The sequence below is a fragment of the Eublepharis macularius genome, chromosome 5, assembly GCF_028583425.1.
Source record: "Eublepharis macularius isolate TG4126 chromosome 5, MPM_Emac_v1.0, whole genome shotgun sequence".
Lineage (NCBI taxonomy): Eukaryota > Metazoa > Chordata > Lepidosauria > Squamata > Eublepharidae > Eublepharis > Eublepharis macularius.
The window spans coordinates 135456985-135479904 of record NC_072794.1 but is presented as its reverse complement, the minus strand read 5'-3'; the positions used below and the strand labels follow the sequence as shown (position 1 = coordinate 135479904).

The 22920-nt window shown below is 39.9% G+C and overlaps 1 protein-coding gene across 2 annotated transcripts in view; it reads right to left on the bottom strand.

Moving 5' to 3' along the window:
- ITCH (itchy E3 ubiquitin protein ligase) overlaps positions 1-22920 on the bottom strand; it is a 99356-nt gene that overhangs the window by 21246 nt on the left and 55190 nt on the right. For both annotated transcript variants that reach the window (XM_054979592.1, XM_054979591.1), the window contains 8 exons: positions 21875-22044; positions 19631-19865; positions 17891-17986; positions 15527-15701; positions 14698-14758; positions 11936-12020; positions 9665-9793; positions 6660-6732 (listed from right to left, as the gene is read on the bottom strand). In XM_054979592.1, the coding sequence (XP_054835567.1) occupies positions 6660-6732; positions 9665-9793; positions 11936-12020; positions 14698-14758; positions 15527-15701; positions 17891-17986; positions 19631-19865; positions 21875-22044 (1024 nt within the window). The remainder of the gene's footprint in view (positions 1-6659; positions 6733-9664; positions 9794-11935; positions 12021-14697; positions 14759-15526; positions 15702-17890; positions 17987-19630; positions 19866-21874; positions 22045-22920) is intronic.

Below are 22920 nucleotides of genomic sequence, written 5' to 3'. Positions count from 1 at the left end.
ATTCTCTGCATATTTACTCAGGAACCAGTCCCATTGTGCTTAACAGGGCTTGCCAGCAACAGCCTGCATTTGAATACCTCCCTGCTGAACCTGTAAACTGGGGTTCCGCTCTTCAGTCCCAAAATCTGGCAGCTCTAACTTATTCATTCTGTTGCTCAAGGTGACACATGAAATATTTCCTAAAAGATCCCCAATGAAGCTTTTGAGTGAAACATGCAGGGATCTACAAAACTTTAATAAATCCATTCACCTTGCACCTGTTTTTTTTTTCTCTTGTGCATACTGGTGCAGCCATTGTTTTTCACCAAAATCTGGCCACCAAAGGTACCACTGATCTTTAGAGCTACTTATAAGGAAGCATCTCATAACCACTTTACATATATGATATGTTATTTTAGATTAGTGATTCTACTTCCTGTGTGCGTTGCAACAAACATTAATAATATTCAAAATATCATTCTGCTGTAGGTAAACCATATGTACCTCCTGTGGGGGTCTCATGGCCCCTCCCTTTCCCAAACAGGCATACACAGGGGGAAAAGCAAGTCTTCCTCTCATGTTAAAGATTTACCATGAAAACTATTTATTTATATCATTTATAGTCTGCCTTTCTCACTGAGACTCAAAGTGGATTACATAGTGTGAGATTAGTACAATCAGCATCAAGGACATTTCCATAAACAATGTTATAGGATTTTACAAAGGCATAGCATTAGCAAGGATCCAATAGAGAGTTGAAGAATTGCCGAAACAGAACGTAATCAATTCTAGGACTGACATTAGCTAACATGAAGTACAGTTAGTATATAGACTTACATATTCAAAGCAACAGATAATATACAAAGCAACAGTGGTGAAGTCTATGGTCCCTAACTCATTAGCAAAGCATCTGAGACCCCCCTCCCTACAATACTGTCCTCCTATCTGAATAAAAAACGTTTTTGAATAATTCAGTTTTGCATAGTTTGTGGGAAACTAGGAGAGTGGGTGCCCTCTTGGCCTCCTCAGGCAGGCTGTTCCACAGAGTAGGGGTCACCACAGAGAAAGCCCGTGTGCGGGGTGCTGTTGATTTTGCCCATGTGCAGGTTGGCACCTGCAAGAGACTCTGTTCAGATGAGCGAAGCTGCCGTGGAGGGACATAGGGAGGGAGGCGGTCCTGTAGGTATGCTGGGCCAAGGCCACGAAGAGCTTTGTATGTAATAACCAGTAGCTTGAACTGAGCCCATTAACTGATAGGTAGCCAACAGAGTGACTATAGGATGGGAGTGGTTCACGCTCCTGCTCGCTCCTGCTAACAGTCGAGTTGCAGTATTTTGCACCAATTGGAGCCTCCTAGTTAAGTTAGATGGGAGACCAACATATAGTGCATTACAATAGTCAAGTTTTAATGTTACCACAGAATGGATCCCGGTGGCCAGGTCAGCTGTGTCGAGGTAAGAAGCCATCTTCCAGGCTAGAGTGAGGTTGTAGAAAGCATTTTTTTGTGGCTGCCTTAACTTGTTTTTCTAGTAGTAGTGCTAGATCCAGTTTAACCCCTAGGCTCTTAACAGAGTCTGCAAGGGTCAGATGAACTCCATCGAAAGTGGGAAGTACAATGTCTTTCAAGATCTCTGCCTTCCCAACAAGCATCACTTCAGTTTTGTCTGGGTTCAATTTCAAATTGTTTTTTAGCCATTTCACCACAGCTGTCAGGCAGCGATCTAAGATTTCTACTGCATCCTGTGGAGACTTGGAGAGCGAGATATAGAGTTGGGTGTCATCTGCATACTGATGACATCCACCTCCATAGCTGTGAATGAGTTCTCCTAAAGGTTTTACATAGAGGTTGAATAACATGGGAGATAAGGATGCACCCTGCGGAACCCCACAAGATAGTTCCCATTCTAGAGATAGTTGATCTCTGATGGCAGCCCTTTGAGTCCGTTCCATGAGAAACTATTTAAACCAGTCCAGGGCACATCCTCTGAGGCCCACTTCTGTTTCTAAATGCCTCAACAGGATGGCATGGTCTACTGTGTCAAAGTCTGCAGACAGATCCAGGAGGAGCAATAATGACGCATGGCCTTTGTCTATATTCAGACAGAGATCATCCACTAACACTACTAGTGCTGTCTCTGCCCCATGCCCTGGCCTAAATCCACACTGGAAAGGGTCTAGAGTGCTAGAGTTTTCCAAGAAGATCTGGAGTTGGTCAGCTACTGCTCTCTCAATCACTTTGCCCAGAAAGGGCAGATTAGAGACTGGGTGATAATTGGCCACATCAGTTTTGTCTAGAGATGGTCTTTTAATTAATTGATGGATAACTGCCTGTTTGAGTGGCCAGAGGAAGAAGCCCCGAGTTAGTGATTGATTTACAATAGATCTCAGTGGTTCACTTATGTGATCTTAACTTGATTTTTAACAGCCAAGTTGGGCAAGGATTGAGTGCACAAGTAGTGGCTTTCATAGATGCCAGGATCCTGTTAAGGTTTGTCATTGTAACTGGCTCAAAGCAGTCCAAATGGTGTATTAAGTATTTCTCCTATCTCATTTGCATTGCAGCTAGCATCTAGGTTAGAGCGTATTTGTGCTATTTTATCAGCAAAAAACTTAGAAAAGGCCTCACAGCTAATTGTCTGTTCTTAGGCCTGTAAAGATTCAGATTTAGGGGTTAGAAGGTGTCTGAATGTCCTGAACAACTAGGATGGTCGTGAACGAGCCAACGCAATGGTTGCTGAGAAATAATGTTTCTTTGCTGCTTTCATTTCCGCTTCATAGATCCTCCAGTGTGTTCTGTAGCAAGCTCTATCAGCTTTTGTGTAAGTTTTTCGCCAGCATCTTTCTAAATGTCTTCTGGCCCGCTTCAGGTCAGCCAGCTCCGTGGTAAACCATGGTGCCGGCTTCTGTACCAAGGGCTGGATGTAGATTTCACTGTTCACTGTCTCAAACTGTAACTGTTGTCAACCATCACAGAAAGCGCAAGTGCTAGGAAGCTGCATCAGGGAAAGGTCCTGTTTGTTGGCCAGGGCAACTGGTTGGTTGACACAAGTTGCTGGACTAGATGCACCACTGGTCTGATCCAACAGGCTTTTCTTATATCAGAGTCCAAGCTTTCTGACAGCTTCACACAATTTTATTTCAAATTACGGTCCTATATTTGGGTTTCAGTTGAAATAAAATCATCTTGATTCTTCCTATAGTCCTTCAAAGTTTTTTTGTTGGCTACATTCTACATCGAACCAATCATTTTCCCTTTTACCACATTTATTTTTAAATGACCATGCCATATAAACAGGTTTCAACAGGTTTAAAAGTTGAACTAATAACTTTGGGAGGTACAAGGAAAGAAGGTCCCCACCATCAAAAGAATTCAAAATATTAACTACTCTTTCTTCCACTAGTGAGGACCAACAGGTTGATCTTAATAATTCAGCCACTGGCAGAACCAAAATTTCCTTTTCACAAAACAATAAAACATAGTCATTATTAATCTGGAGAGAGATTGACAAATGGTCACTACTTATAAAATCTTCAACTTCAAGTTTCCTAATATCAGGGACCAAGGCCAGGGAAACCAAAAACAAATCAAATTAACTCCTTTAGTTGTCAAACACATAAAATCCCCCAAATAACTGATCTCTTTACGCCCATTTAAAATAACCAAATTCCTCCTCTTTATCAAATCAAACGGCACACAATCGGCCAAATATCCACAGAACACCTGTCATGTAAGAAAGTATATCCTATTGATTCTATGTCACAATCAGTCATCCCAACAAACTTTAATCATTCTTCATCATTAGGGTCAATACAAACGTTAAAATCCCCCACCACTAGAAAATCATTAAGCTTCTTCAATAGTCCATTCAATTCCTCCCATACATTTCTTCTACTCCTCTGATGGGGCAAGGGAGAAATGTATCTATTAAGAATCGTTCCCTTAACACCAAACGAATTGCTAAAACATAAGGAAAGGTATATAACTTCTCTATCTCTCCAATGTGGATAGAATTAGAAATTAAACAGGTCAAACTTCCCCTAGAATGCCCACCCTTCTTCCCCTTTTGAGCAGGAGCCACTAACATCGTATAACCCTCCAAGCAAATCTCTTCAGTCACCCACATTTTCTGTACAGAATAGGATACAAAATTGCCTTGAGAAAATATTTATCCCTGGAATTGATATTTTTGTGAATCACCCTGCAATATTCCATAACCAAATTTTATATAGTCATCATGAAGTCTATCTTGTGTTGATTTTGTTATGCAATCTGGACCATAAACAACACAACTATTAGAGATTGACTTGTTTATTACCCCATTTGGTTCCAGGGATTAAAAGTTCGTTCTCTTTTCCCTGCTCTTGTAATAGTTGGAAATAAGGTATGGTTAGGATCAGCGTAGAGTAAGTTTCAACAACATTCTGATTTTCATCTGTAGATCTAACATCCATTTGAAAAACACGTTTACATAGTTTTTCCAAATTCTGCTGTAAATATCTAAATAGATTGATCATTTTGTTCTGTTCACTAGAGGAAAAGTGCAGAGAAAGAGGCAAAGAGATGTGTCTCTACTGAATCCAGAACTACACTACCTGGGGATCCATTATGCTGATCCTCTAGATGCTAGAGTCAAAATTTAGAACCACTTTCTGCAGGTCTTGTGTTCTCCCATCCATTTCCCTTATCAGTTCCTTCCTTTCTATTTGGTTTATAGATATTTTCCTCACCAGCTGGATCTGCTCTTTATTTCTATCAAATTTCCATCCTTGTGGTTTCTTCTTACGAGTTGTAAATTTTGAAGAGAATTAAGAATTATTGAACAGGGACGAGGAATTAATTTAGAATTGTGAACAAGTGATTTGTTAATTTCACACACAAATGCATCCAATGCCAGATGTAATGGCTATATACCCGAGTCTTTTGAACAACACTGAGTTATATCACATTATTCTTTTTTAAAGGTTGGGCGACTGGAAGCATCTGTTTGGCCAGGAGTTCCCAACGTATCTCCTTTACTCTGTCTACCATTTCCATAACAATAGTTTAAACAATGGGAATAATTACTTGCTCCTTTTCCCTCCTTTCTTAACCAGTCATCATCAATCCCTTCAAATACTAAGGTAGTTTGTTCAGGACAGTGAGACTTATTTGGATTCATAGGTGAGCATACAGACAGTTTTCCAAAAAAAATCTTCCATACAACTCTGTTCACCCACTGAGAGGGAATCTCCCTCTAGTGGATGTTCTCCTTTCCTCCCTATTCCAAAATCTGTTTATAGTGAATAGATGGATAAAAGAAACCCAATAATTAATAATTAACTATATTAGTTGTGTTTATATTCAGTCATTAAAATAGTACAATAAAACCAACAAACCTGAGTTGACTCAACCAGGAAAACAACAAAACCCTGATAAAATGGCCCTTTGCAATCACTCGCTCTCTAAATATCTCCTGGGTTCTAACCAAAAAGCAGTTAGAAAACCAGAGTTATAATTATTAAAACAGAAAATAAATGCAACTAAAAAAAGCCTCAAGAACTTAACTCAAATAAACACAAGATGAAATGACAACCACACACAGACAAGAATATACTATGCCTTTTCCTTGCATCTCTCCTAGCAATAGTTTATCACAGTCAAAACCTCAAGAAAGAAAAGAAAAATAATAAATTAAAAGAGAAAATAGTTGGCAACCATATTCTTTAGACATCTCACTTCTCTCTTGCGTAAATAAGCAGAGGAGGTTGAGGAGGGAAGGGGGAAAAAAGGGAAAAAAACACTGCCAATAAAGCTTAAAAAGGGAGATAAAAGCAAAGCGAGATGAAGTGAGGCAAGAAAGAATGAAAACAGAATATAACAAACCCTGAATAAGAACAAAGATTAAATAAAATAGAAACTCTGAACACGGAACTCAGTATTGTGTCCTGCAATATCACATTGGAAACCAGAAGTCAGAGTCAGTTTTACATTCAACTGAACATGAGAAAATACCTTAGATACTGACAGATTATCTTTACTCATATTCTGTAACAGAAATAAGCTGAAATTTTTTAAAAAGCTTATTTGCAATTTGTTCCTAGTCAGATGCGGTGAATAGTATTAAGGGTGAAAAATGTGTGATGCAAGCACAAATTTTATCTTGCAACACTAACAGCTAACAGCTGCAGCATGTTTGTTTTAGTTTAGACTTCTGCAGCGTTTAGACTTCTGCAGCGTGTTTGTTTTAGCTTAGACTTCTGTCTAAAGAGGTAACCTTACTTGTTTGGATAGTCATCCAGTAAGCCACTTATTTTGCTGGTGCAATTAATGCCTTTCACCCACCAACTTCTTGTTTTGGATTTGCCCATAAGATATGCTTTCAAGTAAAAAAATCATTTTATTTGGTAGCAAATTGATCTATAATTTGACACTTATGATCATTTGTGTCAGAGACAAGAGGGAGGAGGCTATATTTTCTTAATGTCCTTGCCTTCACTGGTGGAAGTAGTTGTGAGCTGCCACTACTACAAAGATCACTCCATTCCAGTAGTACAGGAGCCTTATGGCATCAACAATCATGTGTGTTATATGTTATATAACATGTATTTCTGATAACTAATCCTAAAATACAGTTAAATGCTTGTTTGGATGTTACTGAGAAGCTGTACCTTCATAAAAAAATTTCCGAAATAAAAGTTACCTGACACCAAAACCGGAAATACTGGACTTTTGCTTTGAAATCACGAACATAGGCTATCTGAGGTCCATTGTCTCTGGAAAAAGAAAGCAAAATCACATACATGGACCACTACTGTGCCATTTACATTAACTTCATCATATTTCTGAGTGCCTTGCTTAAGTTAACTGAACTAACAGTTATAAAACCGGAAAGCATCATTTTGGGAAGAACATATTGGCATAATTACTTTTTCGAAACATTTCTGAAGTTACTAAATACTTCACTTAACCTGCACCTGGGCAGATACCCAGTTTACAAAAACAAGTTAACAAAATATGAATCTTCCAATATACTAAACACAAACCTGTTTCAGCCTTTCCCCATTCTTTCTTACAGTTAATAAATTATTCTTGATAATGGTTTCTACTTCTAATTCCTTCAAATAGGGCACCCAACTGAAGAGAGTAAATGTGGGGAAAGGATACCTTTTGGACAATGGCTTGGATCCAGTAACTGAGAAACTGAAAATGAAGATGTACTTGGTACAGTAACACGTAGCATTTTAATATAATTTTTAACTAGATGTGCATATGTATTAATGGAATGAACATATAGTTTGCATGATTTTATTTAATTTAGGCTATGTCTTGTGCATGCAGAAAAGATAGTGGAGACTAGAGATGTGTGATTTGGGTTTCTGATTCGGGAAAAATACCTGAATCAGACCCGATTCACAAAGATTCAGGATTTCCAAATCAGCCTCAGCATGCTGGGCCCATTTCGGAAACCCCAAATCAAAGCTTCCCGAAGCGATTTGCATCGCTTCGGGAAGCTTCAGGTCAAGGAGTTCAAATGACTCTTTCCATGCCGTTGCGCAACAGCAGGAAAAGGGCATTTAAACTCCAGATTCAGCTGCTTGGCGGTGACTTCCCCACCAGGTAGCTGGGCCAAGTCGGCAGAGTTTAAATGCCCCTTTCTGTGCTGCTGCCTCATCCACCTGATGGAGGGGAGGACGAGGGAATTCCTCCATCTCCCCAGCATCAGGTGAATGAGTGGCAGTGCAGCAAGTTTAAACTTGCTGGGCCACCGCTGCCTCTTTCACCCGATGAAGGGAAGATGGGGGAATTCCTCCATCTCCCTCCACTGGGTGAAGGAGAAAGCAGCGACCCAGCAAGCTGAAACTTGCTGCGGCCGCTGCTGCATCTTTCAACCAATGGAGGGGAGACGGGGAAATTCCTCCATCTCCCCAGCATCGGGTGAATCAGTGGCAGTGCAGCAAGTTTAAACTTGCCAGGTTGCCACTTTCTCCTTCAGCCGATGGAGAAGAGACGGGGAAATTCCTCCATGTCCCCTCCGTTTAAACTTGCTGCACTGCCATTCATTCATCCAATGCTGGGGAGATGGAGGAAGTTCCCCGTCTCCTCTCCATCGGTTGAAAGAGGCAGTGGTGGCCCAGCAAGTTTCAGCTTGCTAGGTTCTGCTTTCTCCTTCATCCAATGGAGGAGAGACTGAGGAATTTCCCCGTCTCCCCTCCATCGGGTAAAGGAGAAAAAGGTAGCCCGGCAAGTTTAAACTTCCTGCGTTGCCACTCATTTACCAGATGCTAGGGTGATGGAGGAATTCCCCCATCTCCCCTCCACTGAGTAAAAAAGTCAGTGGCCGGTGTGACTTTAAACTTGCTGGGCCACCGCTTTCTCCTTCACTCGATGGAGGGGAGATGGAGGAAGTTCCCTGTCTCCCCTCCATCGGGTGAAGGAGGCAGTGGCGGCCACAGCAAATTTAAACTTGCCGCGCTGCTGTTCATTCACCTGATGCCGGCTAGACAGGGGGATCTCCCGTCTCCCCGGCATTGGGTGAAGAGGAGGAAGCGGCAGCGGGGCAAGTTTAAACTTGTCACACCGCCACTCACTGACCCGTTGCCAGGGAGATGGGGGAATTCCTCCCTCTTACCGGCATCGAGTGAAGAGGAACCTGCGGGGGGCAAGCTTCCATGTGCTCTGAATCTTTATGGAGCATATCAAAGCAGGCCGATAAGCAATTTCCAAAGCAGCTTGCCACTTCGGAAATCACTTATTTCTGACTCTTTTCCCCGCTTGTAAATTACGCAACAGGAAAACTGAATCTTTTTTTGCTGCACATCCCTAGTGGGGACCCAATTGCTGTCACTTGGCACAAGCAGACAATGAGGGATAATTTTAGTGCTTCTGCTCACATGGAGATCTTCTGTAGGATCCATCTCACAGGTATGCATCCTACCCCTGAGCAAAAATTTAAGTTCAGTAGAGGAAGAGCCACTTGAGATGAAGACAAGCTCCTTAGGCTGGAGCAAAGTTCTAAATTTGACTAAGCAGAGGAGTGATAGGATATATGCCCATGGGAAGGTCCCAATGTGCACAAGGAAGGGGAGTCCACAATCTCACAGTAGGGCTTCAATCTTCACTGCAGTCTACCTTTTCCCAAGTGTCCTCTGCCTAACATGTACTGTTACTTTTGGTGGCAGGGATACAGCATAAGACAGGAAAGAACAGTTCTGCAAGGAACAATATGTTTACAATTCTTCGGACTGAATTTATTATCCTATTTTGATTTACAGGTGCACTTTAGAGGATGTAACACAACATACAGAAGGGAGATAGCCCTTGAAGAAGCAGAGTTAAACCAATTTTGAAAAACAGCATTTCCAAGAAACTGAACACTTCACTTTTCTCATTTCTTAGATTTACCACTGCTACAGATTATGTATATAGTAAGTCAAAGCCCACACAATACATGGTTGAGCTGGTAGCTATCTACTGTTAATGTTCACTTAGGATGTTTAACAGTAATTTAACACAACTGTCTCCAGGATGACTTGACAAATATATTGACTAACGTATATTGCCACTAAAATCATGTCCTTTTGACAGGTGTGAAACATTACTCCTTCAAGTAACAAAACTAAAATATCTATTGTAAAATCATACTAGAATCCCAGAGTTAATGTAATAGACCCCAATAATAGATTGTTTTACTGAATGGAAGCTTACAGAGCAGATTTTCCAGTACGAGGATCTATATAGGTGGTTGTTCTTCTATTGTGATCAACAAAATATGGAATTCCATCCACAGTAAATCTCATCTCCCAGCCCTCTGGTAAAGGTTTCTCATTCAACTGACTGCAGAAACAGATGCACATAAGGTATGAATCCACATTATACAGTACCACAAGCCACTAGATGCTCTGTTTTTATTCACACTTTATTGTAGTAGAGTGCCAATTCTAATTAAAAGATTAGTTATACCAACAATCAAGGGAGATTTAACCAATAACAAACCATAAAACTGTTTGCCAGCTTATTTTGATTTCCCCCCTCTTCTACACCACAAATATTAAGTGTTAATTACTTGTGATCAGAATATAAAAGTAGAATTACACCAGGCATCCTAGCCAAAAGAACTCATTTATGGTTATTCCACAGGCTCCACTATGATCATCTTCCATCAAAATTTGTGTTCAATACTTAGTACTACTATCTTGTCTCTCTGATGTCTACAGATAGCAGGGGGATTTGCTTGTTGTTTGCTCTGTTTTTGTTCCCAGATCACAGAAAAAAGCCAAGAGCCTAGGCAAAGTTACCAGAGTTCCCATGATCTTTAGGTTGTGGATTTGTTTAGGTGGGTACAAAATTCCATGATTGCCAATTCACAGATTAAAAAAAACTATAATTATTGGTTTCCTGAAGTTTCCTGTGAGAAACTGCAGAGTTCTGCATCCAAGAAATCAGTTCCTACCCTCCATCTCTGGTGCCTATTTGTCAAAAAATGAGGATCTTTGATAAAATTAATGGAGCGATGTTCCCATGATCCCAGAATTGCATAACAAAAATCCAATACAGGCACTGAGGAATCTCAGTTAAGGCACTGGAGTTGCCAAATCTGCGTGTTGCCAAAACTGCAGGATTGTGAAACTGCTCGCAGTTGTTTAAAAACAACTGGGCAAAAAACCAATAACTAATCGGCAAAATTTCACTTGACTGCGTTTTGCTCTGGTAAGCAATCTGGGAGCTGGACACCGCAAGAGTTCACAGATGCATAGGAAGGAAGGGAACTGAAAACTCCTTTGCTGAATCCCCTCATTTTTAAGACATCAGACTTTCATTTTTATTTCTTAAACATTCTGGGCAATTTCAGAACTAAACCTTGTCATTCTTCATTTCTCCCTTTGTTTGAAAAGCCAAGAGCCATGAACATAAGTAGTTTCATAAATATAACATCCTTTAGTTAGTGTTTTAAACATCTGTATTGTTAGATATTATATACATACATGATCTTTTCAAAGTGATACTTCCATCACTTAAAAGGATCTTAACAAACTGGGAATCTACAAGGAATTGCAAGAGAGGGAATAATTTGGAAATTCTCCCCACCTCAAACCCTATTGAATTCTCAGAAGACTTAGCTACCTTAATCTTCCTCCAACCCACCTTTTCCTCCAAATGGTTCTCAACATGCTTTGCCTCTGAGCATGTTTAGTTCTCATTATCAAGCTATTTGTTTGGGTTTATTTTTGTTTTGAAGAATTTATAGAGCCCTGTTTTTCAGTCTACCTGAGAAGTGACCCAAAATATGTTTAAGTCTTTGTCTACCAGTGGCCTGATTTTGCTGTTTTCCTGACTGGCATGGGGAATGACCAGTTTACTATTAGATATAGTGAAAACAAGCCGTTTAAAGATCCCAAAAGGCCCATATGCTGCATACAGCTCCTTGTGTACACATGTGAGTTTTCTGATTTTTCCCTTCTCATCAAGCCTTCGTGCCTTAGTGAGTGCTGTTCCAGAGCTTTTTGGTACGTGTTTGTGCACATGATTGCACATGTAGGGGATACAATATAAAGGAAGAGCTGAAACGCTCCTCTGTAACAGATACAGCACAAGTGGTCCTTGGAATCTCTATCCCTTATAATTTATAAAGGTAGCTCATAAAAGAAGAGCAGCTCTTAAGGTAATAAGTATGACAACCTATTTAGGTGCCAGTTATTATCTGTAATATAAAAAACACAAATTCAGCCAACCAACACACTACATGAATTTTTTTCTCAAGATATGTTAGGTGCAAATATGTAGATTTCCTTTGTTAATTATTTCTATATACACATTCCTGAATATTTCGATTGTAAGGAAGTGCTCTCTTATTTACTACTACTTGGATTTTGAACACAAACACACACTCTTATTTTAGTAGTTGATGTTAACTTGGTTTTCTCTTTGCACTCAGAAAAAATTAATAGCTTTAGAATACTATTAAGAGAAAAATCTTACCCTTGGCTTCTGGGATCTTCCCACTGTGTAATGCGAGTATTATGATTTACGAAATATACCCTGCCATTGCTGTCTGTTCTCTTTTCTGACAGAAAATAAAGTAATATTAGTTTTTATACTCAACTGAAAAAGCCAATTCAGCTGCACATCAGACTTTTTAGGGTCTCTATTTAAATGTAAATCCAGTATTTGTTTTAAAAGTCAATCAGGAACAATCTACATGTGGCATCTAAATATTCACTCAGTAGAGCAATAATGCTTCCAATATTCCAATCCCCTGGTTTGGGAGCTCAGGAGTGTACATGTTAGGCTTGCATACTCATTGCTGCCTTTTCTTTGAGCAGTAGGATTCCTTCTTAGCAAGCCAAGGATTGTTATGACATGTGACCCTAGCAAGATGAGGTCTGAGCAAAACATAGCATGCCTGGAAGCCCAAATAGCAAACTGTGATCAAACCACTGTTTGCAATTATAGTTTATATACGTATAAACATGAATTGGCCTTATAACAAAGTCTGATGATTGGTCTATCAAGGTAAGCAGATCTCTACTCTGACAGGCATCAGCTCTCTAAGCAGAGATTGCCACCTACTACCTAATCATTTTAGCTGGAGATTGCATGCAGCTACAGCCCCTTCCTAGTTTCTAGGCAAGCTATGCTTTGCTCAATCCATAGTATGCCCAGTTTAAACATAAAGGAAAAACAGAGTTTGCCACAAAGAGAGAGGAGGGAGAAAAGGAAGGACATTAACCTTAAGTTCAGACATGTATAGTTAAACCACAATTGACTGTTACGTATGAGTCTGCATGTGTTAATGAAAAGTACATTGCAATCTAAGCCCTTTCCCTTCATCAGTTGTCTTCTAGTACCATAGGAAAGCCCAGCCTTGAAATTTCCACAGATAAAATTCACCATTCTCTTGCCGGTTTTGTAAGTCTACGTTGATTAAAAAAATAGATCTATTTATTCACTTTAGCAATTTTCCTATAATCTATTCATGAGACAGTTGTCTAAAATGAGGGCAAATGTATTAAAAATTCAAAGATGCTGCTCAGGTTGTGTTAGAATTTACAGTGCAATTTATCTATAAACTGCATATGCCTTAAAGTGGATCTTGCATCCGCATGTGTGGAGGGACTGGCATAGGGCTCACTACAGCTTTGTCTCCTTTTATCAGTGTGCATGTACTTAAGCATGCCTGATCACTATTAACAATGGGGCATATAGATTTGAGTCAAAACCAAAGTGGTTTTCAGGATGTAAACTTTCTAGAGTCAAAGTTCCCTTTGTCAGATACAAGCAGGAATGAAGATCCCCGAGTATATGGGATATATGCAACATTTGTGTTCCATTCCAGCCGTGTCTCTGCTATGGGTACAAGAGAGTAAGGAGGGTGAAGATACAGGAGGCACACAGAGGCCTCACTTTTTAAGTAATATCCAGTATACTATAGTGTATATCAGAAGGAGAGAGCTGCATACCAGTCCTTCCACACAAGGATGACTTTGGGAATGGACTGTGTATTGCTTGGATCCAAAGAATTGTGATTGGAGCTCTGTTGGCAGAATGGAGATTTTTCTTCTCTTTTGCAACATCTGCAGCTCCAAAACAGCTAATCCTGAGTATCAAGGGACCCTCAAAAACATGTGTGAGCTACAGCCAGAACAGAAAAGCTGAAAAAGCAAGTCCCTTCTTGCATATGTGGGTGTGCCTTCCACTTGGGGAAGGGCAACTTTGGATCCAATTTTGGACAACTTTAATTATGTTTGGCCAGATTTCACTTAATATCCAGCACTCCTGCAAGCTGCAAGAAAGGAGCAAATTTGTTTGACACTGATTATCTCCTGTTATCAGACTTTGTCAAAAGAATGAAGAAAATATTCTTTATCCCAGCCAAGAACAAGTACTTCAGGGAGGGCCTTGCATGGGTCTACAGAGTGCAAGACAAACTGTCCTATTGGTTGTTTGGGCCTAGATAGGACTTACGCAGTTCTGAAACTAAAGTGATAAATACACCCTGGTCTTGGAAATCAACTCTATGACAAGAGAACAGTATCTACGGAATACATGGTTTTATGCTTTGATTTTCTATGCTGAACACTATTTTAACATTTTAAATACATTTTGCCTTATCTATGCACACAGCTTGCAGATGACTATGCCAAAAGCTCTGAACTGGAAACTATACTGGATTGTGTATAGACTCAGGTAAACTCTACTTCATTTTATCAGATGTCCAGAATCACTGAAGTATAGAGAACACATCTGGTGGTAGCTAAACCAAGTATTTATTAGCATACTTATATACTGCCTTTCCCTTGTGACCTAGGTTTGCTTATAATACTGTTGAGAGACTGTACTGATTGAAGATCATTGGTGTATCTCACAAGATACATCACAAGTCACTGTGACATGATCACTTTCCAGTTCAATAAAATACAAGTTTGTTTCAGAAGATAAAAAAATTAGTGTACCTCAAACTAACCTAACGTACGCATTAAAAATTATTAAAATATTTATATCTGGCCTTTCCTCTTAGCTGAAGATAAATGACAAAATACAACGTAGAGTATCTCTAGGCCACACCCAAACATTAATTGCTTAGATATTTCATAACTTATTAAGGAATTTTGTTTCATGCTGTGTGTACTCTTGGTTGGTACTGACCAGCTAATTAGAAAAATGAACCCAGATCTCCATTTTGTTAAAAAAGTAAATGGAAATTAAATGCTTTTGAGGATCAGCACGTGTAAAGACCTTACCCCATCCATGTGGCAGAGGACCAAGAGGGTCAAATTCTTTGTTCTGAGTGAAATCTTGATTCTACAATCACAAGATGATACAACAGCCATTGATGGAAAAATCTAAGATATCCAATCAACATTAGAAATCTTGAGAAGAGCGCATTTCCTCTGATTACTCATCTAGATTGCAGGACTGTCATTTGTTTCAACATGAGCACTGCTCAAAAAAAAAAAAACACACAACAGAAATGGAAGGCTAGAAGAAGAGGCAGGATCCAGCAGATCTATTTCAATAAGGGTGGCATTTTCTGCCAGCATTAGAAGCCCTCCTCAATACAAGGGACTCTTCTGCCAAAACTAACTGCATTACAAGAGAGATCAGGGTTTCCAAGTGTTAACGAAAAACAAAGCGTGATTTTTAAAAAATTATTTTGTGAAAATAGCTTGGCTCTGATCCATCAAGTTGATGAGCCATGCCCCTTGCAGGGCAAGTCCCCACTTACAGGCATTACACTAGGAGATTCACTGAAATCCACTGTTAGCGAGCATTAACAGATTGCTTAACTTGATCCAGAGGCAATTTTGAGTCCTGAGAACAAGGTTCCTAGGCCAGAACTCAATGGACCCAAATTATATCAAACTTTGACTATCAAAAGCTGTTTTCAAAACAGATCTTGCCAACTGCCTCAGTGCTTATCTAAATGCAGCTTGTTTTGATCCGATACCACTAGTACTGTGTATTTGCAACTGACAGAATAAGGAGCCACATGTGGAAATATTTCTCTAGGTCTAGAAACCCCGCTCCCCTGCACATGGACATGAATCTCAACACAATCAGTATTCTCACCCCATAAATGAATCTCTGATTAAACTGCTGCATAGCTCCTTGAAGCTGGCTGCGTTGAAGCTGCCATTGTTCATAATTCCGAACAGATTCTAAAGTTGGTCTCTGCCAGGTTGTTGTTCTGGTAAAGTGGTCGACATAATAAATCCGTCCCATGTTGTCAACTCTGCGTTCCCAGCTAAAGGACACAGATAAGATATTCAGATGCATGCATTGACCTCATAATACCTTACCAATAGGCAACTGGAGGGGAACAGGAGAGCTTGTTCTATGTAAAAGAGAAAGTGGGTCAGCATAATAGCTCTGCGGTCTTGCTAGAAGAGTGAGGAAAAAGCAGTTTTAAGCACCATCTCTTGGCCACTCTGTTAGCTGATCTCCATATTTTTTGCAAAACAGTAGAGTCCAGTAGCACCTTTAAAACTAACCAACTTTATTGTAAGAGCCACAGCTCTTTTAAGCAGTCGGCCCGGCCTCCACCATCTTTAACAGCCATTTAACAGCTACTTGTGATATTAAATGTCAACAGGCCCCTGGATTTAAAATGGCAGTTTGAATTGCAGCCAGGGGAATTCCAGCTAACAGTTGCTGAGTCCCGCCTGGGAGATCCAGGCATGAATGGAATGTGGCATGTAAATGCGGAGAGACTCGTGGTGATTAGTTTTGCAGTCTCCCCAGCCCCTAAAGGAATCCAGCGCAACAAAGGTCTCACAGAGTCATCCCCACTTAACACATTCCTTTTCCTCCTTCCGTGATGAGATCTCCTGCCCATGATTGAGGAGAGAATCAACTAGCATTCATAAGTATTTATAATTCATTCCTGGGAAGGTACATTCCCCAACTAAATTCATCAAATTAGCTCTGGTGGACTTCATTAACGAACCGCCCTTTTGTGCAGAGCCAGGACAAGTTTTGCATTCTCTTTCACACGCCCTGGCAGCTACCAATCAAGGTAATCAAACCTTTTGTTACTCCCAGGAACTGACCATTGGAGTCTTTGTTCCAACAGCTAGGTGGGATCTCCCACCTCAGGGCACGTTTTACCCTGTAAGAGTAGTGCTCTGGCCCCATTCAAATTGTACACGCTTACTGGATCCAAAGCGCTGTTCCCTTGAGGTTTGCCCCAAGCCTCTTGCTCTCCTGGCTGAGAATGCTGGCGTTTGAAGCTGCCCTCTTCCCCCGTGGACTGGACTATTCTTCAGGATAGGTAGATATACTTTGCCCTCCCTCACTCTATTCCAACTTCTGCCTAGCTTCCTAGGTGTGTGTGTGTGTAACCGTTTTTACTATTTACCCTGTGTGTATGTGCATGCATTTTCCTCTTTCAATAAAATATTTCTCTTTGATATTTAAGCACCAGCCTCGTTTGCTATTTTGGAAAGGGACCCCGTAGACATTGATGAAAAAGATCCCGTAGTTACCGGCTTCTTGCATAGCCATCTTCCTTGCTTGCTAATTTCCCCCACAATTCTCTTACTCGCAAGGAGACCAATTCATCTTCTTACATCTGACGAAGATTGCTGTGGCTCTTGAAAGCTTATGCTACAATAAAGATGGTTAGTCTTAAAGATGCTACTGGATTTTTTACTATTTTGCAGCTACAGACTAACATGGCTAAGTCCTCTGGATCTATGACCATAACTTTTGTAGTTTGATTTATTTTGAATCATAGTTCTTCAGCTAAGTTCTGAATGAGCCACTAGTATCTGCAGCTAGAAAATTTATTATTTCATTGTGTTGAAGAAAGATAGCACATGAATATTTTAACAGTTCAATAAAATCCTTTAGCCATCCTTTACTTTAAATTCATGGGAAGTATCTAACACAACCACAGCCCATCTTTTCAGCAAGATGGCCATTTCCTCATACTTTAGAAGTTACAACCTGTATTTAAACAAGTTATATGCCAACTCACCAGAGACCTGCCCGAGGCAGTTCATGAAGTACAACATGGTAAAATCATAAAAGTAGCATAAAATGATTAAATTAAACCATAATCACAACCCTAGCTGTAGGGTGCATTATTGTACACATGCAAACTCCCTGTGCCTTGGGATGATTTTGCCTCCAGTTTTTTGAATCATGGAGCAGCAAGCAGTGCAATAGGTCTGCCTATATCAGATCCATTCCTATGGGTCCTCCTGCATCTGTTTGGGAGCATCATAAGTTTCTGCAACCTGTGCAGCAGTTGCCCAGCCACTGACCAATTTTTTTAACTAGACTTAAGTAAGGTTCACAATACAATAAGGCCAAATTCAGAAGATGCTCCCCAATCACCAAGCAATGGCCTAAGCCACATAAAGATAGAAATTTTAGACTAGCATGGAAGTCCACTGGAAAGTTACTTTCTTGGTTCAATGAGTAACTCACCCTGGAGGAAGAGGCTCTGGCCTGTCCCACGTGGTTCTTTTTTCAACATGATCTACATAATACACTCGACCATGCTGGTCCATTCTTTGCTCCCAACTAGAAACATCCAAAGAGTTCATTGTTCAAATCTATTCAGACTTGCATCCTTGCTATCACATTGATTTGCAATTGGTTCTAATACTAGGACAACAAAATATCTACATTTAATAGAAAGGTGCTGCCTAATATATATCTAACTCTGCACAAGACTGAGGATTGATCATCTTTTCATGGATGTATCTTTATCATTAATATGGTATAATCCATGAGGCAAATTCCATAAGTGTAAAATGTATGCTTGCTTAGTAGCATGTTTTACTGATCACTTTTCTATCACAATTTACATATGGCCATTCCTCCAAGGAGCTTAGAGTGGCATTCACAGGAGATTAGCTCACTTTTACTCTTAAACCATACCCTAAGTTATGTTTGGTTGAGAAATAATGCCTGGTTGGCACAGAGTGGTAAGCTGCAGTACTGCAGTCCAAGCTCTGCTCACAACCTGAGTTCGATCCTGGCGGAAGCTGGGTTCAGGTAGCCAGCTGAAGGTTGACTCAGCCTTCCATCCTTCCACGGTTGGTAAAATGAGTACCCAGTTTCCTGGGGGTAAAGTGTAGATGACTGGGGAAGGCAATGGCAAAACACCCTGTAAAAAGTCTGCCAAGAAAACGTCGTGATTCAATTTCCCCCCATGGGTCAGTAATGACTTGGAGCTTGCACCTTTACCTTTTTTACCATGATCACCCCACAAGTTCTAAGATTGTCTTCAAAGCCTTGCTCAATCTCCTGGGTCCAGGTCTGTGTATTTCAGCAGAGGGTAAACCACTATCTACCAAATGCCTGATAGTTCCAAAGATGACAGAATGTTTAATGACTTTATTTAAGCCAAGAAAGCAATTCTTACGTTACTGAGCAAGAGGTTTGTGTGTGTTTGTTTGTTTGAACAACTAGGACACAAGTTACTTGTTTTGAATATGCTCTCTCAGTCTGCACATTTCAGGTACAGAGCTTCTTAATCTATGCAAGCTTGAATGCTGCCTACTCCTGCACTATACCATGTTGGACTGAGACAAGAAAGGTTCCCCATAAATTAGGCCGAATCAGCCTTGCCAGCTCACCCAAATATTCATTCTACTGTTTAGAAGCAGTGTATCTTCTCACTTGCACCCATTTACTGCAATACTCATTCTCCTCCATAGGCATACTAAAATCTTACTGGAGCACGCCATCCAACTATGTTAGGTTAGCATACCGTCTTGCTGTTTTGACACTTTTGTTGCTACAGAGGTCAGTTCCGAAGCTCTAAATCCCAGTGTATTCAGCACTATAAAAGCTTTAGGTGATGGCAGAGAATGAAGGCAAAGTCTCCCAAACTGTTATTATAGATGTCACATATGAGACCCTATAGAAACCATATTGTTCGTGCTGATTACTTACTACTGCTGCACTGTGTGCTACTTTTCCATAGTATAAACAAATGCACCTATTTTCATGCAGCAAGTACAGTACTTGATGGTTACAGAATTGGTAGCCACGGTGGGAGCTAATTGCCTTGGAAGAATAAAAACAGCAGTACCAGCAAATTGCTTATCATAATAACCAACTCACTGGGAAAACAATGAAAGAGGTTTTGTATTAGGTAAAAAAGCTTGATTAGAAATAAGCAGATATTACAAGATATAAAGAGCACCTAATTCTTACCCAGGTGGAAGAGGACCTTGACTGGCTGGATGATGTGGTTGTGATGCAGGAGTTACTGGCTGAACTTGTCTGGACACTGGTGGTGTAGTCAAAGCAGCTGCTGCAGGTACAACTGCTCCTGATATTGACCCTTCGAGGTTTTGTTCTAACCCAGCACTTGCAGTTGAGGTTGGCACCAGGCCTGTACTGGCCCCTTCTGGTTCCGGGGATGCAGATGAAGGGCCATTGGGACATGCTGCAAAAGAACGTGATGGGGCGGGGGAGTAATGTTTCGTATTGTTAATTGCAATAACAAAAAACATGAATTGATCTATTCGGTACAAAATAATCGTGAGTCAGATTTTTAAGCAAGGCAGTTAATACCTAAAGCAAAAATGTTGCAATAATATCTATACAAACTATCAAAATTCACATTGATTATTAAAGAGAAAGTTAACACTACCACCATTTACATTTGCAACTTTTCAAATAAACATACTGTTCACTATTACAACTTCAATTCCAGGAAATGTACATCCTCGGTCATTTAAAATCATGAAAGCAACTGCAGCCTCCTCCTCCTCCTGACCACAGAACTGGAAATTTTTAGAGAATATTCCATAGACCAAAGCTTCAGTGGGAGTATATAGCTACTACTTTATTTTCTACAGAGAAAAACATCCATAATGTAAGCATGCAACAGTGTGTATTCTCAAAGATACACTGTATTATACTTTTGTTCCTGCCTTTCATCAGAAATCTTTTGCTGAATGGCAGACAGAAATATTTGGCTTCATCAATCCAAAAGCATTACCCATTAGGATTTAAGCCACAGCAGTATAGATAACCAATATTCAAGAAAGTAGACAAGTATAAGGACAGAATAGTTCCAGGGAAGTCTAGATTTTCCTCTTTTATTAATCAAGCGTGGTTCCCCCCAGGACAGGATTCATCCTTCAATCTAATACTACAACAAACCAAGATAACAAGGCTAATCGATATAGCCTCAAATTTAGGCATACTGGGAAAATCAGATATAGAAAATAAATTAAACCAACAACTACCCTGGTTCAAATACCTACAGCTCAAAAACATGGCAGAGCAAATAGACCTGAAAACAATAATGAAGACTCCCTTGACAGAATTTGAACAGATCCTACATTCATACACGTCACAGAAAAAAGGAATGATTTCTATACTTTATACCATCTTACTAAATACACTGAATAAAAAACAAATATCCTGTCAAACCTGTTGGGCCAAAGATTGTACCGTAGATCAATCTATAATGACGTGGAAAAAGATATGGTCCTCAGACATATTTAAATCAAATGTTATTCAAACCAGGATACAAACATTTAAGATCATCCACAGGTGGTATCTTACACCACAGAGACTCTCCCATATCTCTTCATCAGCATCCCCACTTTGTTGGAAAAAATGTGGAGAGATAGGCACGTTTGCCCAGTTGGTGGGAATGCAAATTTGTAAAAAAAATTCTGGGAAAAAGTCATTGAAACAACCAGGGAAATCACAGGGTACGAAGTGCCTCTAGACCCAAAAATTATTTTTCTAAGCCAATGGGACGAGTTAGCCATCCCAAAGATCAGGAGAGAACTAATAGCAACACTCTTTGTGGTAGCAAAGAATGCAATAGCACTAGAATGGAAAAAAGAAAGGGTACCCTCGGTTGGCTTCTGGTTTGAAAAAATTTGGAATCATTTTATAGTGGAAAAAACTCACAATGATCTCATTGTAGCAGAACAGTTCCCTACGAACTCTAATTTTATGGAAAAATGGCTACCTTTCTTTGATTACGTAGATATGCATAATATCCAACCCAAATCAAAAATATCTCAAGCAATAACCCAATCTGGAAACTTTATTCTGTAATTTCAAAATATGATAAACTGTATTGCCTTGATTCCTCTTTCTATATCGATGTCACCACTATACTGGAAGAGTTGTAATAACACTTGTTCAAATGTTTATATTGTTGTTAAACTATTGTTAATAGTTTATATTGTTGACTTTTGTATATTACGTGTTTATATTCAATAAAATGAAAATTTTTAAAAAAAAAGTAATTTCTTAAACTAATCCCTGGAAACGGATCAGCTATTTCTACATAACTGGTATAGCTTCCATTATATTTGACAAAGCTTTAACATAAAGTGGGGAGGTAACATATAATTGTAAACTTGAATTAACTTCACAGGCAACAGTTTTTTAGGGGGGAGTCACATTTTCACATTGTATACATACCAGATGGAGCAGATGGTCTTCGAGGAGTGGGTGGAGGTGGTCGAGAAGGTCTGGGGGGTCTAGAAGGCTTAAAACCTCCATTTACAATTAAAGGAGAATCATTACCATTAGCCACCCTGCTTTCACTAGACCCAGAAGCCTTGATGCTTTCCGGACTGTGGGTATTATTCCTGGAGAACAATCAAAAGCAAAAATTACCAACTCAGTGTTAAAACACTGGCTTTATTCATACATCACAAAAAGCCTGTTTGTTTGTGATGGGCACAAACCCAGCTTGTTGCCATGGTTATGTGCTCCCTCCCTCCTACTGTGATATGTGAAGCATGACCAAAAACTTCTTCATTTCAGAAGCCTTTAGACTCCAGAAATGAAAACAGAGTAGTTTGCAATCTCGGTTTGTGGAAAAGAAACAAACCTCAGTTTGGCTAAGGGCCTTCATTTATCATATGGTATAAAAACAAGCTTTATGACCACATTGGTCATCATAACAGATCTTGAATATTTAATGACAGTCGTAAGTGTTGATGACTCCTAAATACAATCAATTATAAAGTGATAAAAGCCTTTTGGATATACCCCCCCGCCCAAAGCATTAAGACTTTTAGAGTCGTGATGCAATCAATCAGATCATTTACCTTTAGCTTTTTCTCTCTTTGAATAATTCACAAAGTTATATTTTTCTATATACCTGAAAGATCCCAAGCATATACACCTTTGTCTGTGGGTGGCCTGCTTTTGAGCTTGGCATGGGTGTGGGGGATGGGGATCCACTTAACTATATAGGATTGTATCCTAGGAACTACAAGTACAATGTGGCTTATTTAAGCTGATCTCTTCCCTTGCCTTCCCCCTTCCAGCTGTAAGTCCCAAAGCCCCATAAAGGCAATGTTGGAGGTCAGGGAAGCCTCATAAATAAATGCCATGAGGCACTGGCAGCTGCTGTGAGGACAAGGGATTGCATGAAATCACCACATTTCCTTCCTTCCACTGATGGTGAAAAAAGGGTGGTGTAAGCTTTCCACTGATGCAAAATTAAAGAGAATTTG